The 20,472-nt window shown below is 34.0% G+C and overlaps 1 protein-coding gene across 7 annotated transcripts in view; it reads right to left on the minus strand.

Moving 5' to 3' along the window:
- The window catches only part of TMEM135 (transmembrane protein 135), a 414,783-nt gene that overhangs the window by 338,414 nt on the left and 55,897 nt on the right, over positions 1-20,472 (minus strand). For 5 of the 7 annotated variants that reach the window (XM_081152635.1, XM_081152630.1, XM_081152636.1 and 2 more), the window contains exon 5: positions 3,646-3,711. The exons of the other annotated variants lie outside the window; for them this stretch is intronic. In XM_081152635.1, coding sequence (XP_081008761.1) covers positions 3,646-3,711 — 66 coding nt within the window. The remainder of the gene's footprint in view (positions 1-3,645; positions 3,712-20,472) is intronic. 7 annotated transcript variants of the gene reach the window in all.

Genomic DNA, 20,472 nt, shown 5'->3' on the forward strand with positions numbered 1-20,472 from the left:
TACTAAATGGTGTTTGCAGTACTTTTGATATACAGTGGATTTCATCCATTCACTATACTTTTCTAACTGAGTTGTCCTACATGTAAGTACATGTTTTTAATGTTATCTGTCTTCTATGCTTTTCCTGTAAGTTTGCTATTAAAATACATCAAACTATTTTTTTAATAAGAATAATCTAATTAAAGAGAAAAAAACACATGAATTTCTGGCTTACTCAGACCTCGTTATGTTAAAAAAAAACAGTAGATAATTTTTAAAATGCATAAATTTAAGAGAGTAACTTTGACTTTTAACAAAATACTTGTTTCGCCCTGTACACAATACCTAAAAAGCTGAAAACAGAATCATACCTTTCCTGAAGAAATTATAAAAGTATAATTTTTGAGATAAGCATATTCAATAACCATTTATTGATAATGATAATTTTACAAGTTAGCCCCCCAAAATAAAGAAACACATTTTTAAAATTACTACCCAGAGTATCTGCTTTCTAGCTTACGTAACTTAATTGAGATACATATACAGGACTGTACAGAGGACACACCAGCGTGGTTACGCATTTAGTCACAAAACAGAACTGCGAAGGGTCAGCGTTCTTCCTATTCACTTTAAGTCATACATTATATATATGAAAAGATAACAGTATGATTAGGATGCATTAAAAATCTGGCTGATTACATAATCTCAGAGGCTTAGCTACTATGCTATTTTCAATTGTCAAACTATAGGACAACTGAATGATTAGAAAACTCTAGGCAAGTAAGTGAATTACACTGAGGGAGATTGCATTATACAGTGGAATGAATGGGATTTGGAGTCACACTGGCGTTTAAATCCCAGCTCTCCCATTTCCTGGCTGTTTGATCACAGGTAAAATGTCTAACTTCTCTGAGCCTCAGTTTATCTATAAAATGGGCATGATTATTATTCCCTTGCAGAGTTGTGGTGAAGATTTTAAAAGATAATATCATTTCTTTGCTTAAACCCTCCAACGATTCATTATAATTTATAAAGTAAGTTTCAGACTCTGTCAAAAACACCATCTTACTTTCAGAGAGAAACTATGTTTTCTGCTTTCAACATTTCTGAAAACGTCCAAGCAGAAATGTCCAATTAGGTAGACAAAATGTAGGCAGAATACAGAGAAGGATAGACTAGCAGAGTTCCGTGGCATCACCCATCCAGACAACAAATTCACTCAAAGACTGATATTTTTGTAATTTGGATATATCAGTCTTTATTCCTCCTACCTGATATAATTGTCATAGTTACTCATTAATCCCTGCTTAACAAGTAATTTTGCAGTAATGGGATAGAACAATTTTTTAAATGCCCTAGGACAAGTAAATTCCTTGCCATCTCCTCCCTTTAGCATATCAAAAATTCTGCTTTATGATAAAATGGGTGATGATTTCAACTTCTATTTTAAATAATCCCTTGCCAGGCCAGCATGGCTTGGTGGTTGAGCTTTTGACCTATGAACCAGGTCATCATTCAATTTCCAGTCAGGGCACACACCTGGGTTGCAGGCTAAATCCCCAGTAGGGGGCCTGCAGGAGGAGCGGATCAATGACTCTCTCTCATCATTGATGTTTCTATCTCTCTCTCCCTCTCCCTTCCTCTCTCTGAAATCAATAAAAACATGTTTTATAATAATAATAATCCCTTATCTTGATAACCTTTCAGTTTATCTCATACTCCCAAACGAAATCTCTATTATTGCCTCAATACCGAAATTTAGCACATTCCAAGTGGAATCTGGACTCCAGGTACTTCCAGACTCCACCTAAACTAAGCATTTCTACTCTCTCCAGATTTTTTTTCAAGTATTGATAGAACTGTTTCCTCCAGCAAAGAGTAAGCTCCTCTAAAGACCGGAATCATATGATATAGCACTTAGCCCACCATCATCTCCAATATGTGTATGCCACTTGTACATACATATTCAATAATATATTTGCTTTGTTTTATTTTAATTCTCTACTTCCAAAAGTCAAATAATTAAAACTAATTAGTGGCCTATCCCAGTTACCATTTACTGAATATTTACTTTATGTCACTCTGCATTTTTTTAAACCACAAAATATTACCATATATTATCAACTCTAAAATATCAGACTTATAAGATCCATTTTTAGGGATCTTAAAATGTAAGGTGAAAAAATGTGCATCTTTCAGTTTCAATCTTATTTTATTTTATTATTTTATTTTATATATTATTTTAATTTATTTATTTTATTTTATTTTTTTATCCTCACTTGAGGATATTTTTTTCCATTGCTTTTCAGAGACAGTAGAAGGGAGAGAGAGAGAGAAAGACATGGATGTGAGAGAGACACACTGATTGGTTGCCTCCCGCATGTGCCCCAACCAGCTGGGGATCGAGCCTGCAACAGATTTAGGTGCCGTGCCCTTGGCCAAAATTGAACTCGGGACCCTTCAGTCCCCAGGCCAACGCTCTAACAACTGAGCCAAAGCAGCTAGGGCTCAACCTCACTTTAGAAACTGAAGGTCAAAGAGTGCTTAAAAACTCTGTCCAACATTAATACCTGTTAACCAGGTTAGTCACCGGTAGCAGTCTGGGGGAGAAATGGATCAAAAGCCAGCTGCTTTAACTACTTCCCGGTCATTAGGTAAAATATGTGCATATCCAATATGTGTTGGTGTGCTCAGAAGAGTTCTTATAAAACTGCCTTGCATACATTTTCCCAACACTCCTATTATAGAAGATAAAGTCAAAAGTTCATTCCACCCATAAGAAAATATATAGTAATTACTAAAATCTGATATTCATTTTGAGTCATTCTAGGCAGATAAAATATGTCTGACTTTATTGGTGGGAACGTTTTATTTTCTTAAAATGGTGCCATATACTGCAGTTTGTTGAGAATACAAAGGGTCACTTGTCTTTTTCATACAAAAAACATGTTATAAATTAATACCAAAGTGATCTGCCATTTAAGAGCACATGATTTCCAAATGATTGACCATTTTCACCTAACAACCAGATATATCAAACAATAAATTTTATAAAGCAGAGTGGTAATTAGGCTAGTAATAATTTTGAATGAAAATTTATTTCAGGTAATAGATTTTTTTTTAAGATTGGTAGAAAACACTTATAAAAGTCAAAACTTAGAATCTGTATCTTAACTGAGCATCAAGTGCAAGAAAGAGCAGACTAAATTCAGTTTCTGTCCCCACTCTCCCTCTTCTTCTCCCCACCCCTCTCCTTCTAGCTCTCTTTTTTGTAATAACTGTTAACATTTTAAATTATTTTTATACTAAGAAATAAGTATCAGATCTATAGAACATAAAATAGGAAGAAAGGGAAAAGTCTGGGATTATTTTCATTAAAAATATGTATATTTGCAGAAGTTGTTATTAAACAAAATGTCATTTTCTTTTAAGCATAAAAGCAATTGGTAAGCAAAGATTAAAAGGCCCAGCAATTCATTTTCAGCCCAAGATCAGGTTCCAATATGACTGAATTATTTAAAATAGATTTTTAGGTCAGATTCACTTAATATCATATACAACAGGTGTTTCTCAATTTGTTACATGAAGCATCATAGAATTCACCACATTTTTAAATGGCATTCTATGAATTAAGAACTAATAATGATATCAAAATTATCATCTTACTTCTCCATTTCTTAACGTTGTGATGGCTCCTCTTGCTACACCCATTCTAAATAGTGTTTCTGTGGCCTGTAAATAAAAAAGAAATCATCTATAATGTCTATTCAACTGTACATCCCACCTTCAAAATGTAAAAAACATTTCCAGCAACTTCTAGAGAGGCATCAATAAGGCACAGTAAGAGCTACAAGTTCTAAATTATACTGCAGAAATATCATTTCCAGAACCTTTTAATGCTATGAAGAGCTCAAACTAAATTATTTTTCAAAGGTTATTTTGATTTTCTGGTATTTTTCCAGATCTAGAGTTTCAAATTAGTAGACTCAGATAAGCTTAAACCTTAGTTTGATTAACAACGATTAAATAAAAATTTAGTACTTGGACTCAAATCAGAAATTATCATTTGTTCTAATTTTTAGTTTTCACTTGAGTTCAGTTCAAATCACCTGATTGCCAGTGAAATACTGACAAAAGGTGAAGTAATTTAGTAATGTAATATATTAAGTAACATACAAAAAGAGTTATGGCTTTCTATACACTAATAATGAATAAACCTAAAAGGAAATTAAGAATTCTATTTACAATAGCATAAAGAATACCTTAGGAATAAACTTAACTAAAAGCATAAGACTTCTTCACTGTACAGAACACCGCTGAAAAGATTAAAGAACACATAAACAAATGGAAAACATCCTATGTTCATGAATTGGAAGATTTAATTATCGCTAAGATACCAATACTACCCAAAGTGATATACAGATTCAATGCGATTCCTATTTTGTATTTTTTGCAGAAATACAAAAATCCACCCTAAAATTTATATGGAACCCAAATAGCCAAAACAATTTTGAAAAGGAGGAACAAATTTGGAGGAATCATACTTCCTAATTTCAAAACTGAGAAATTAACAAAGCTATAGTAATCAAACAGTGTGATACTGTCATAAGACAGACATATAAACCAATGAAAGAGACTAGAGAGCCCCAAAATAAACCCTCGTGTATATGGTCCAATAACATTCAATAAAGGGTGCCAGGACCGTTCAAATGGGACAAGGAGAGTCTTTTTAACAAATGGTGCTGGGAAAGCTAGATATCCACATGCAAAAGAGTGAAGATGAACCCTTACCTTATACCATACACAAAAATTAACTCAAAAGAGATGGGAAACCTAAATGTAAGAGCAAAAGCTATAAAACTCTTAGAAAAAATATAAGAGAAAAGCTTCATGATTCAGTGTCTGGTAAGGACATGCTTCCTGGTTCCTAGGTGGCTGTCTTCTTTTTCTCATCACATGGCAGAAAGCAAACAGAAGCAAGCTCTCGCTGTACTTCTATCAGGGCACTAAATCCCACTTATGAGAGCAAAGCCCTCAAGAGCTCATCTAATCCTAATTACCTCCCAAAGGCCCCCCTCCTAATACCATCACATTGCGGGGTAAGGTTTTGAAATGAATTTTGGATGAACACAAATATTCAGTCCATAATAGGGTGTTCCATTCAGAAGGGGCAAGTACAAAGGCCAGTAGATAGAATCATGCCTGGCACGTTCAAGGATGAGTAAGATGACCAGCGAGGCTAAAAGAAAAAGACTGCATGAGGGAGGTGTTGGAAAAGAAAGGATGCAAGTTCATTTGTTCAATATGCAATGTGTGCTATTATTTTTCAATCGGGCATAAGAGAAATGCATTACCAACCTTCAATAATTGAAAAAAATTTCAAAGAATGCTCTACTAACATAAATTTTAAGAATTAGTATATGAAAAAAAAAGGATAGAGAATTCTAAATTTAAAAACTGAATGCACATCTCAAGAAATCCAAAGAGTAGGAGAAATGGAAAACTGTAGGAAACTGTAAGGAAACTGATGTATGTGTACAAAATCAGTATAACACGTTAATTTAGATAGAAGGAAGTAAATAACAGAAGAAATGATAAAAAGGGTTGCAAGTGGTTGCCTCTGGGTTGTGGAAATCAGGCACTGGAAGATGTGAAGAAGAGTATTTATGCTTTCTGCCAGCTTTGCAGCATACTATCTGACTATTTAAACTACATGTAAATTCTTGATCAAACTTTAACTGTTAAAGGAATAAGAAATCAATAGTGTCTAATTTTGCAAAGAGGTCAAATACTTCACAGTTTTAACAGAGTGGTGCAAACAAGAATATAGTTGGGTGGAAAAGGTGAAGAGATTAAGAAAAAAAGAAAACCACACAAAAAAATTCATAACATAGACTACAGTATGGCGATTACCAGAGGGAAAGGGGGTGGCCAGAGGTAGAAGAGAGTAAAAGGGAGATAAATGGTGATGGAAGGAGACTTGACTTGGGGAGGTGAACATACAGTACAATACACAGATGATGTGTTAATAGAACTGTACACCTGAAACCTATATAATTTTATTAACCAATGTAACCCCCATAAATTCAATTAAAAATTTTTTTAAAGAATATAGTTGAGGCCTGAATAGAAGGACATAAAGGGAAACAGTGTACGTAAACTCCAAAAGTTTGGCAATAAAGGTAAGAAATGAGATGGAGTTGTTGCTAGAAAGAGCAGAGTTGAGAGAAAATTGATAACCCGATGTATTTTTAGGATAGAAGAGATTTAAACACGTTCTTAATGGCTAAATTGTACTCAATAAGATGCGAGAAGTTATGGATACCGGAAGGAAAATGGATACTGACTGAAGGAGATTCCTGTAGAAGATAAAATCAATAGCATACACAGCCATCTGTTAGCTATGTTAAAGGGGGAAAGGGGCAAATACGTATGTAAATTCTCTCCCCCTCTCTGCCTTGACCCCTCCCTTTCGTCTGATCCCTCCCCCCTTTCTCTTCCTTTCCCTCAGAAATAGGAGACAGGATAATCTTCAAAGAATGACAAAGATACTAATTTAAGACAGGGGTAAGACCATAAGGGAATGGAACACATAACTTCCGAGCAATACTAAAAGCCCAGCTAAGGTTGAAAATTGTAAATCTTTGTTACTGCAAATCATGGTTTGTAAAATTCATGGTTAAAGAATTGTCAAGGAAAAATGAGCAAGGCTAGAGAGGATATGGATTAAAAGGTAACTCCTTTTATTGCAACTTCATTGGTAAAATGCACGTAACTTAGAAATAAAAGCAAAATTTTTCTAACATTTTTTCACAGTTCAGAATTTATTTATTAAATTTCAGATTTCCAAGAGGATTAAAAAATAAATAAATAAAGGAATAAAACAACTTTGATGCTAACAACACAGTATCACTATCGTTTTATACTTAAAATGCAGAGAGACAACCTCACACTCAGGGAACTCTTGACATTAAATAAATCAAGTTTATCTTTAGGGGAAAAACACTCCAAATGTGACTGATCTTGTACTGTTGGGTAGGAGACACCTACAAAGATTTTTGGATGAAAATGAGTCATCCTAGTCTCTTTAACGCAATCACATTCCTCGCATGGAGGGGGTAGCAATCTTTAAAACATTCTCTCACACACACACACACACACACACACACACACACACACACACACACACACACGCTGGTGGAGAGATAGTGTCTAAATGCTAAGTTAGAATATAAAAAAAGAGAAAGAACTCATTGACGGGCAACAGTGTGGTGACTGCTGGGGGTGGGGGGAGGTGGAAGAGGGTATAGGAGGCTAAATGGTGATGGAAAAAAATTAAAAAATAAAATAAACAAAACAAAATAAGAAAGAACTTTTAGGGCAAACGCTACACTAAATCTTGTGATTGTAGCACAACAGGAATATAATTCCAATCCATAACTTATTGAGTAAGTTAAGCAGGCCATTAATTGGAAGAGAGAAAGGTTATTCACATTCCCAAACAAAAGTCAAATTATAAATGAATGACTTTGCTAAAACAGATTTTTTACTAAAGCATACAAAACTAGATGTTGAAAGAACTATTTACAGAAATTTTTATTAAAGGAAAGAAATTCTCACCAATGGTGTACTTGTATTTTTTTCTATTCTTAATTATATGAATATTAAATTATATCTTCCATCTTCCTGTTTCTTTTTAAACCCTAATTGATGTAGTGATGTAACTGTTAACAGTACTCATCTAAGTCAGTTTAGTTACTGTGTCTATTTGAGGAGCAAAAGGGGAAAGGCAGAGGCAGAGGCAGAGGCAGCGAGCGCTTGGGAGAAAGTATGCAACTAAACCAGATCAAATTACTTACATTTTTGTGTGCCAAAAACCCAGGCAGTTTTAAGATCTAATTCTTTGTCTGCACTTTCTCCAGGAGAAGAAGAATACTAAATTCAATCTTTTGTTTCCAACTAAATTGATTTATTTCATCAGCTATTCTCACCAACATTTTTAAGGATGTCTCATTCTAATGGCACTTGGTCAATTCAGCTCAGCTTCCTTTGATTCTATAGGGAAGCACTGGAGTGTACAACATGCTTTTGACCTCTACTAAAAAGACTGCTTTTAATTTACTTGTACCCAAACAACAACTAACAAATGTCAAAAACAATGAGATACAGGGCTAATTTTCAGCATTTGTTAATTTACCACCAGAAAATTCTTGACTGAAATTTCCCTCTCCTTGAGTTTTGGTAAAAACTAAAATGATTAATACTGAAATACTAAAAACATTCATTAAACATTTTCTGTCAGTTTTCTGTCAGGGACAGGGGACGGGGGGGGGGGGGAGGGGGACACCTACAGGTCTTTGTTTAAAACCAGGTTATTAAGAGAGACTGCTCTGAAGAAGAGTGTTAAATAATAGACTTAGGAGACATAAAATCTAACTGTAACAAATGCAAAGTTCTGGACTGGATCCTTGTGTCTGCATATGTGTGCAAATCAAAAAAGATAGGGAAATATATGAATTAATAACAGTAGTAATCTCTGGGTATTTCTCTTTTTATTTTCTAATGTTCTACCATGCACATGGACTGTGTTTGGTAATAACAATTAAAAGTAAAAAATTAAAAGTATCAATTGTTGTTATACTAAAACCATTTTAAAACAGAATTTTAGAAAAATGTAAAATGTTATAATACAAGCAGTACTACCTTAAGTAGCTTCCAGAGGGAAAATAATCCAAATTCAATAGAGACTCATGCTCTTACAGTATAATGTTCTTTAATTCATTAAACCAACACAAAATAAGTCAAATTAATAAGAAGAAATATAAATTTGATATACTTTAACCTTGAAAAGCAGTATGATTATAATAACCTTAAAGCATCATATTAAGAAAGACTTCAGTGGGCTTATTTAACATGAAGTTTATAAATATAAATATAAGAGTTGTTGTATTTAGCAAATATTTACTTAATAGTCAAGCAGTACATTTCTAGTTATTTTATGTCCACTATTTACTATCTGGGCAACCTCAGGCAGGTCATTTAAACTCTCTAAGCTCTGACCTCCTAATATCATCAACCTGTCTTCCTATTGTGGTGAATGCAGGTGTCGAGATATATAAAAAGCTCTGTAAAGAGCTAGATAAATGTAAAATAATGAATCCAAGGTATACTTTAGGACAGCACTTTCTTTAGACGCAAAGATGTTTGAGAAATCCTAATTTTGATTTTTCAAATGTAAAATTAAGGAATGCACTTATGAAAGATCAAAAATGACTGAGCCTTAATCACAGCTGTGACTATGAAAAACAAAAATCGATGTCAAAGAGTCACAGCACGTTACCACTGTTCTACAACTATCTCTTATTGTTTGGTTCACCAGCTAAACAACGATGTCCTGAAGGGCATGAATTACATCTTTTATTTATGTACTCCCAGCATCTTGCAAAATACAGAATAATACAGCAAAAAGAGTAAGAAAGCAGGTTTTAGAAACAGATTGTTGGGTTCAAATTCTAGCTTTGCCATATATGAGATGTGTGCCCTCAGCCAAGCAGCTTCACTTCTTCGTCCTCAAATTTATCATTAGCAAAGTAAGAAAACTGTAAGTGCTCAAAAAATGATAATTTTATTACTATCAATATCTCAAAGAAAATGCAGAATTCCAATTTTACTTTAAAAGTCAGCCATCAGACTACAATAAAAAATGCAATTAAAAATTGCATCAGATGGCAATTTAAAAGATCCTATATAAAACAGTCAACATTTATCACATTATGCTATATGGCCATTCATTTATACTAAAATTCTTTACAAGTCAATCAAAAAAATAGAAAACTTACATTCAAGAAGATTAAGTTAGCAAAAGTTTTCAGAAATCATATGCAAAATTCACTTCCCAGCTTTTTATCCTAAGCACAGAAGAAAAATTTAAATACTGAGGCTCTTAAGCACCAGCTGCTTTCCTTCCTTATGATAACAAAAATACAAAATACAAAACTGGAAAACTGAGCATTTACTATCTGCTTCTTGGGAAAGAAGCAGAGCATGATACAAATCTAATAATATGCCTTCAAATTACACAAACACATTATCATAGCAACCAAGACCTTTGTGATGTGCCCAAACCATTATCATTCTCTTTTTTCCAAACAGCTGCCTATAGTCCAACCTTCCAGCTTATTAATTCTACTTCATAGCTTCAGGACCCATGCACTACCGCAGCTGCAGCACAGGGAACAAACCTCTGAGAGAAACTCCATTTTTCTAGGCAAAAAACAGGGAAAAGGGGACCAAGTGAGCCAGAGAATGCGTAGGGAATTATTCCCTGGTTGTTGGGACGGTTTTCTGTCTTTTTTTTCTCTCTCTTAATTTGGCCCCACGGATAGGCACCAGTTATAAGATGAAGCAGCAGCAGTGCCAGTAGTTAAAACTGGAAAAGAAATTCTTTTTTTTCTGATCAAAGGTATATGGAAAGGGGACCTCAGTAGTCAAAAGAAGGAAGGAAGAATGTCCATTATTTCAGTTTCTTTTGTTTAACCACTTTGTCCCAATGGCAGGCTCTGTTGAGTGTCTACAACTGTGACAGCAGTGCTGGCTGCTAAAACTCAAAGAAACCCCATCTTTCTGGCCACAGGACCAGGAAAAGGAGAGCCAAAGAGTCAGAAAATATAGGGATAATCCCAAGAAGGAGATACCCTTAATCTGTGTTTGAACTGGCACAAGTACAGGGATCACCCCTAATGAGCACAGGCACAGAACAGATCCAAGCAGCAAAGCAAAAGCTTTAAGAACAAAAGTGCAGTTAAAACTACCACCTAAGTCCTAGAATGACCCATGAGTGGAACATAAATGGGACAGACCCAAAATAGCACATAAGATAGAACTGATATTGGAACAACTGCCCATTGAAAATGAGACAGAACTTGCAGTCTGAATTTAACAGGGTAACTGCTTACTACAACTACTAAAAAAAAGATCGATACACTTCAAAAGATTTTAACAGGACCCAGAGTCTCACAACATGATATTCAAAATATCTAGGATCAAATCAAAATGACTCAAGCTGCAAAGAACAAAACAATTGTGACCACTTCTCAAAGGAAAGAGTATCAGATGTACTATCAGACTACCAGACAAAACCTTGTAAAGTATTACAACTGTGTTCCATAAGGTAAGGTTAAACATACTTACCATTAACGGAAAAAGAAGTTCTCAGCAGAAAAATAAAAATTATTTAAAAATGGAAATTTTGGAAGTGAAAATATATCTGAAATAAGGAAAATCAATGGATGGGGGCTCAAGAGCAGAATGGACATAAAAGAGGAAAGAATCAGTGAACATAAATCAATAAAGAGTATCCACTCTACAAAGAAATAAAGATTTTTTTTTTTTAATGAGCAGAGCCCTACAGCTTGTGGGAGAAAAGATCTACCATTTGCATTATCAGAGATCCAGAAAAAGAGGAAAAACAGATTGATACAGAAAAAAATGTCTGAAGAAATAATGGCTAAAAACTTCCCAAATCAGGTGAAAGATGTACATTTATAGGTTCAAGCTCAGTGAAACCCAGGTAAGATATGCTCAAAGAAAACTACAGCTAGATACATCATAAACAAAATGCTGAAATTCATATATTTTTTTAAAAATCTTGAAAGTAGCCATAAAACAAACCCATACAAATTCATTCAGTGTAAAAAGTATTTAAATGATTATGGATTTTCCATAAAATAAAAAAAAAACATGGCAGTGAGAAGAGAGAACAACTTTATTTTGAAAAAAAAAAACACAAAAAACTATAAACCTAGAATTCTATATCCAGCAAAAATATCCTTCAGGAATAAAGGTAAAATAAAGGCATTCTCATGTGAAAGAGAGTAAGAAAATCTGTCACCAGAAGAACTGCTCTAAAGAAAATGACAAATTTCTTCAGATTGAAAAGAAATAATCTTAGAGGGAAACTTGAAACTTTGGGATTGAAAGAAAAGCAACACATATGGTAAAATTTGAGTAAATGTGAAAGATTGTATTTCTTTTAAGATTGTTAAAATATGTCTGCTTGTCCCCCAAAAATTAAAACTTTGTCTGATGGAGTTTTCAATATATATATATATAATATATATGATAACTATAACACAGTGGGGAGATTAAAGAGGCCTATATGGTTGTAAGCCTTCTACATTTCACTAGAAGTGGTAAAATATTAATTACAAGTAGAATGTGATGCATAGTAATACAGACAAAAAACCCAATAGATAAATTTTAATGAAACAGTAAAAAATATTCTTAATCCACCCTGGCCAGTTTGGCTCAGTTGGTTGGAGCGTTGTCTCATACACAGATAGGTTGGAGGGTTCAATTTCCAGTCAGGGCACATACCCAGGTTTCAGGTTCAATCCTCAGTCTGCATATGTTTCTCGCTCACATCAATGTTTCTCTCTCTCTCCCTCCCTCCCTCCTTCCCTCCCTCCCTCTTTCCCCCTCTCAAAATAATCAATAAAACAAATTTTTTAATATTCATAATTCAAGGAATGCAAGAAAAGAGGTACAAAAAAGCAAAAAAGAGAAAACAAATAAGATCCACCTATTTCAAACAATATAATTATATTAAATATAAATGATCTAAATCTAGAGTCAGCAAATTTTACTGCAAAGGGTCAAATAAAAATATTTTAGGTTTCTCAGGCTATGCAAAGTCTGTTACAACTACTCAATTCTGACACTGTAGAAGGAAAGCAACCATAGACAATATATCAATGAATGGACATGGCCCCAATAAAACTTTATTTATAAAAACAGACACAGGTTGTAGTTTGCTGATCTGTGATCTAAACATATCAATTAAAAGATAAAGACTAAAGACTGTCAGATTATATTAAAAAATATAATTTTAGGATTCAATTCAGAATTCCTCTATTGAGTCTTCCCTCTCCCTTCAAGGTAAAGAATAAGTATCCCTACTAAATATAAATATTTCTACAATAGCGTACATTATAAATGTGTTTTGTTTTCTTTACCACATTTATTTTTGAAGCAGAAAAAAGGGTTTATTTCCATTCATATCCCAGTGATCTCAATAAATACTTTGACTATTAGATGACATGAAATACCTTTCTGCAGTGTGCCAATCATGCAAGGTGCAAATTAAATTAAAAACCAACTCATACCAACTCTCCAAACACTACCCTTGAAATATTTATTAAAATGCATTTTAAAATATATGCTTTATAATAACATGCCTTTTCCTCATAACACAGTATACATATGTATAAATATGTGTATATGTATATATATATAAAATATATTTTATAGCAGATGAGCACATTTGGGGTTCACTTTCTAGAAGAGATGGAGTCCCACTGTCACCAACATAAATTTATAATCTAGTAGAAAACTCAAAAATACATAATAAATTTAATCCATCTCCATCTATGTTATGCTTACACATTAACTTCCAAACAACAACAGTACCTGACTATTACAGAGGCAATTGAAAGACACCTGGTAAAATGTGTGACTCTAAGACAGGGTTAGATAGACTGAATTCCAATGTTTATTTCAAACTAGAAGGTTGAAGGTAACACTTTCCTCCTCATGAAAAAATTGACATTTAGATTAATCCCACATGCTAAGAAATAGCAGTTTACATGGCCAAACATTCATCATAAAAGACATAGATTTCTTTACACCAGGGATCATCAAAGTATGGCCTGTAGGAGAAATCCTGGCACTTTTGTAAAAGCTGACAATCTGACTATAAAATTTATATAGAAATGAAAAAAAAAAAAAATACAACATAGCCAAAACAATGTTGAAAAAGAACAAAGAACAAAGAACAAAGTTGGCAGACCTATCCTATGTGATTTGAAGACTTAATATAAGGTTTCAGCAATCAATACAGTGTGGTATTAGCATAAGGTTACAATCCAGAAATAGATCCACATTGTGTGTTCAATTGATTTTCTACGAAGGTACCAAAGTACTGGAGAAAGAATATTCTTTTCAGCCAATGGAACTGAAACAACTGAATTTCCAAAAAGAAATATATGACCCTTAGTCCATCCTTCACTCCATATACAAAACTAACTTAAAAGGGAACATAGATTTAAATGTTGGAGCTCAAACCATAAAACTACTGGAAGAAAACACTAAAGAAACACTTTATAATCTTCACTTAGGCCAGGGGTTGGGAACCTTTTTTCTGCCCGTGAAATCATTTGGTCTGGCCCTGCCAAGGCAACCACAGGTGGGACTTGAAATTCAATAAATTCAATTAAATGTTTGACCAAATACAGCAGGCTAATTTTTAAGTTGATAATTTTGTATGGTAGGACCAGACCAAATTATTTTGTGAGCTGTATACGGCCCGCGGGCCAGACATTCCCCACCCCTGATTCAGGCAAAGATAATGTTACATGGGGTGAGGGAGAACAAAACATTAAAGAAAAAAATAATTATGGCAAGTTACATGTCCAAAGATGGCCACATCAATATATATCCTATCCCCATGTACTTCTTAAAATGTAACATTGACTCTCCTTTATATGTCATATGTTCCCTCCCCTTCAACAGAGGACCCTAGAAACTGCCTTTGTACCTTTAACTTAAATATAATGAGGAAAAATGATGCTGATTTTAAGGCTAAGTCATAAAAGGCAAAATGACTTCCAACCAGCATTCTCACTTTCTTAGGACATGTGCCTTTGGAGCCCTGAACCACCATGTAACAAATCCAACTACATTGAAACCAACATGGTAATGCTAGAGGAGCAGTTGTCATTCAACCGGTGTGTGGCAAGAATCTTTAAAACATGCAATACCTGACTATTTAGTCAGGGCATTGACCTCTTTTCCCTTAAATAGTCAAATAAAAAGATAACAACAGACAACACAACAATAGCCGTCTGGTGTGAATGAATAAATCAAAATTATTCTTTTTTTTGTCATATCGGCAAAAAATATATTTTTTGGTGTGCAGCAGAATTTTAGTAATCAGTTCATGTGTGCCATGAGATGAAAAAGGTTGAAAACTGTTGTGCTAGAGAAACAACATAGAAATATAGAGAGGTGCCCCAACTATTCCAACATAATCTATCTATTCAAGTATTCTAAACTCAGATGCCATTCACATGAGTCTTCAAAATGATTCCAGCCTTTAGCTTCCAAGCTGCACTAGCTGATGTCAAGTGGAGCAGCAATGGCAAGCCCTTCCCAGACGGCAGATCCATACAAAGTCAATACTATTGCTATTTTTGTCCACTAAATGTTGAGTATTCTTACTCAGCATCAGATGTCTATACATTGATAAAATGTGCTTCATCGAAATTAAAAACCCTTTGCTCTCTGAAAGACTCAATTGAGAAAATAAAGAAGCCAGACTCACAGAAAATATCTGCAAATATATATCTGACAAACCACTTGTATTCAGAATATATAAATAACTTTCAAACTCAAAAATAAGACATACAACTAAATAAAATGAGCAAAAGATTTCAACACACATATATGTGCATATACATACACACTAACAAATACACACACACACACCATCACCACCACCACCACCACCACCAAAAAAATGGGTATCCAAAAAAATGTATACACACTTTTTTCTTTTTTTCAGTAAATCTTTTTTTTTTTATGTTTTTATTGACTTTTTTTAATTTATTTTAATTCTCACCAAGGATACTTTTTCAATTGCCCTTCAGAGAGAGTGAGAAAGAGAGAGAGAGACATCGATGTGAGAGAGACACATAGGGGCTGGGGATTGAGCCTACAACTAAGGTATGTGCCCTTAGCCAGAATTGAACCCGGGGCCCTTCAGTCCAAGGGCTGACACTCTAACCACTGAGCAAAACAGGCTAGGGCTACACACTTTTTTCTGATAGCTCAATTAATGTTTCTTTTCAGATTTAACCCATTGGAATTAATTATTATTAAAAGTGTGTATACATTTTTAGGGACACCCTATAATATGAATGGGCAAAAAGTCAAAGAAAAAATGTTCAACATCATTCATCTTTAGGGAAATGCAAATTAAAACCAAAATGAGATACCACTAAAAATGCACCAGAATGGCTGAAAGTAAAAAGAATGAAAATAGCAAGTGATAATGGGAGTACAGCACTACTGGAACTCTCACATTTCTGATAGAAATACAAAAAGATACAGAGTTGGGCAGTTTTCTATAAAGTTAAACATACATTTTACTTTACCATAAGAACCAGCAATTTTATCCCTAGGTACCTATCCAAGAGAAATGAAAACATGTGTCTACTTATATGAATTATAGAAAATCCAAAATAATACTGACAGACAGTAGATTAGTGATTGGTTGGGGCCTGGGACATGGGGGGAGGGAACTGACCACAAAGGAGGAAGAGGGATTTTTCAGGGAAGAGAGAAATATTCTGTATCTTGATTGTGGTTTTAGTCACATAACTATAAACACCTGTCAAAATTCATCAAACTGTGTATTTAAAACAGGTGATACTCACTAAATATGAATATAGCTGTTTTTTAAGAAGAATGTACACATGTTCCCCTCCCCAAAGCAATTCTTTTTTTTCTTTTTTTTTTAATATATCTTTATTGATTTCAGAGAGAGAAAAGGAGAGGGAGAGAGAGAGAGATAGAAACATCAATGATGAGAGTCACTGATCGAGCCCACAACCCGGGCATGTGCCCTGACCGGGAATCGAACCCCGATCGCTTGGATCCTAGGTTGACGCTCAACCACTGAGGTACGCTCGGCCGGGCAGCAATTCTTAATTAATTGGTAATTTAATTCCCACCAATCATTAGAAAAAAGCTGGGTACTACACTAATAAAAATTTAGTAATAAAAATTACTAAAGACACATACTCATTTTCACCTTAAATTCATATCAACTGGGGCAGAAATAGAGGCTGGCCAAAGCAGAAGAAAATAAGCAGTAATACCAAAGGCAACAATCAGTGCAGGAGGATGAATAATCTAGAACGGGTAAGACAACAGAGTCTGTATGCCACACGCATAGAAAGACTTGGGGGTCTGAGAAGAGGGAACTGTTAGGAAAGCTCTGCATTCCATCCGAAAGTCCACACATACCACCATCCATTTAAGTTCCACTGCTCTCCTGTACACTTAACTTGATAATTAAGAAAAATAAGTGCTATATATAAAAACTGACAAATTGTTCTTGTACACAGTTCTTATACCTGTGTTTCCATCCACCCATCTGCCCAAACAAAAACTTGTCAGCCCTGAATCTTTCTTTTCTCTCAACAATATATAATACTTATTATAATTAATACTTATAGCATTATACTTATTATAATTATAATTATTCATCTAAAATTCTCACTAGACTGAACATTGTATTTCACTCCCCTTTATACCCCTAGCACTTAACACTTGAGAAACAATAAATGTTGAATGAATGCAAGAATTAAGAGCTAATGAATAAGCAGTTGTCTAGAATATGTCAACTAGGCACTTATTTATTGACAGTTTTGGGGTAGGTACTTTACCAAGGTGTGAACAAATGTGTCCTGAACTTTATTATAGCAATTTCAAATGCTGAAGGTAATATTCATTAGCCTTTCATGTTAATGAAATCAACTTGATGTTTTTAGACATCATAAATGTCAAAATCTGTTTTCATTCAGTACACAGCAAAGATGCATTGTATATGGAGACAACAGACCTTAGCAGCGGTTTTAAGGTTATGAAGAATGTTACTTCTGTTTATAGATGTGGGTTGGTAAGTTATCCAGGAATTTAAACAATAAGCAGATGGTTTGCTTCCAAATTAACAGCAGTCATCTGGCTCTAAAGGAGAGTACTTTTGTAAACATATGTTCTGTCATGTTCTATCCAATGTGACAGGATGAAATAGCGTACTGTGTTGTATTTTACTTTTCCTCTTTGAACATAAAAAAAACTTAAGAAAAGCATGGGTATTGCCCCCTCACGGTGTTATCTTCTTGGACTTAGACTCAAACTGAGAAAGGATAACAACAACAAAACAAAAATACAAATGTTGAAATTTAGAATTAGGCTTCAATTCTGTTTCAAACAAAATAACAGATTTGAGTCACTTTTCCGTTCAAAGGAATTTTCTCAACCATTAAATGACGATAATATCAAATACTGTAATAACTGAGAGTCTGCTTAACTTCAAATTCAAAAGTGAGGAATAAAGAATTATAAATTTGATATTTCACAGGGGGCTGGGTGAAAAAGGTGAAGGGATTAAGCAAAGAAAAAAACCCCTCATAGACACAGACAACAGCATGGTGATGACCAGAGGGAAGGGGGTGGGGGAGGGAGAAGCCGGTAAAGGGGGGATAAATGGTGATGGGAAGGACCTGACTTGGGTGGTGAACACACAATACAACATACAGATGATGTTATAGAATTGCACCCCTGAACCTGTATAACTGTAATAACCAGTCACCCCAATAAATTCAATAAAAATGTTTTAAAAATAGAAAAGATTTAAAAATAAATTTAACCTTTCATTTAATCAGCATATGTAATAAATACTTACTAGGCGACTATACAACATCCCTGCCCCTTTCTTCACTTCTTTTCTCTATTCTAACAAAATGCTGATTTTGTTGGGTAATTTAACTTTTTTTACAAGGCTACTGACCTAACTAAATCAATAATGTTAATGCCATTCCTCTTGCAAGTGATTTTTTTAGATACAGGATTATGAAACCAAAGGTAGAGGAGACCATTTCACAACAATAAAAGAGCCAATTCATCAAGAGAGCATAAATTTAAATGTTTATGAATCTAAAAACAGAGACTCAAAACACATGAGTCAAAAATTGATATAACTACATGGACAAATCCACAATTATAGTCAGAGATTTTAATACCCCTCTACAATAAGTGGTGGAATAGTAGAGAGAAAATCAATAAAGATATGACCCTGGAAGAACTTACCAATCAACTTAATCTAATTGATGTTTATAGAGCACTACACTAAACAAAAGCAGAATAAACGTTCTTTCCAGATCCATACAAAACATTTCTCAAGATAGCCTATAATCTGCGGGGGGGGGGGGGGGGGGGGGAGGCACAAATTACCATTATCAGGAATGAGATAATATCACTAAAAGTTCTTCAGAAATTAAAAAAATAATCAGGGAATATATGAACAATTGTATACCAATTAATTTGACAGCATAAATAAAATGGACAAACTGCTTGGAAGACACAAATTATCAAAGCTTACACAAAAAGAAAAATATCAGGTGGTGAGCACACACTGGAATATACACAAGTCCTATTATAAAGTTGTACACCTGAAATTTATACAATGTTATTAACCAATATTACCCAATAAATTGAATTTTGAAAATTAAAGAAATAGTTTAAATAGCCCTATATCTTTTTAATGAAAGTTAAGCATCTACCAACAACAACAACAACAAAATTCCCAGTCCAGATGGATTCACTGATAAATTCTTACAAATATTTAAAGAATAATTCCAATTCTACACAAACTCTTCCAGAAATCTGAAAAGGAGGGAACGTTTCTTGACTTATTCTAAGAAAGCAGAGTTTTTCCCTGACAGCAAAACCAGACAACAACATTAAAAGAAAACTCCCATGAACACAGATATAAATATGCTTAAAATTTGAGTAGATTGAACCCAACAACATATAAAAAGAATAATACATGAAGTGGGGTTTATTCTAGGTTAATTTAAATTCAAACAACGAACAATGTCATTCACCCCATATCTGAGAAAGAAAACCACATGATCATCTCTATAGATATGAAAAAACATTTGACATAATCTGACATCTACTTCTGATAATAAAAACTTTCATAAAAACTAGAAATAGAGGGGAACTTTCTTAATGGAAAAAATGTCAGTTCAATTTGTATTCAGTGTTGTGGTGAAAGTCCAAACAAGTGCAATAATGCAAGAAAAAGAAATAAAGGCATCCAGATTAGAAAGAAAAAAGTAAAATGTTCTCTTTTTTTCAGATGACACCTACTAATAGCTAAAAATATCAACAAACAACTTTTCCATTCTAGAAAAGGAAAAACTATAAAGATAGTGAAAAGATCAGCGGCTGCCAGGGACTGATGAATAGACAGAACATGGGGTTTTTAGTGCAACAAAACTATTCCATTTGACACTGTAATGGTGGACATATGACATTATGCATTTGTCAAAAATCCATAGAACTGTACAACACAAAAAGTGTATACTAATGTACACTATGAGCTTTAGTTAATAACGTATCAATACAGGTTCATCAAATAACCATTAACAATTGTTAAATGTCCCACACCAATGCAAGATGTTAATAATAAGCGAAAGGGGAAAGAGAAAATAGGGGGACTACCTATACTTACTTCTCAATTTTTCTATAAAGCTACAACGCTCTGAAAATTAAGTCTACTTTTTAAAAATATATACAGAGGTGAGCAAAAGTAGGTTTACAGTTGTAAGGAGGTGAAACAGTGTCTATTCCTATATTATTAAT

This window comes from Miniopterus schreibersii (genome assembly GCF_964146895.1).
Source record: "Miniopterus schreibersii genome assembly, chromosome: 12".
Classification (NCBI taxonomy): Eukaryota; Metazoa; Chordata; class Mammalia; order Chiroptera; family Miniopteridae; genus Miniopterus; species Miniopterus schreibersii.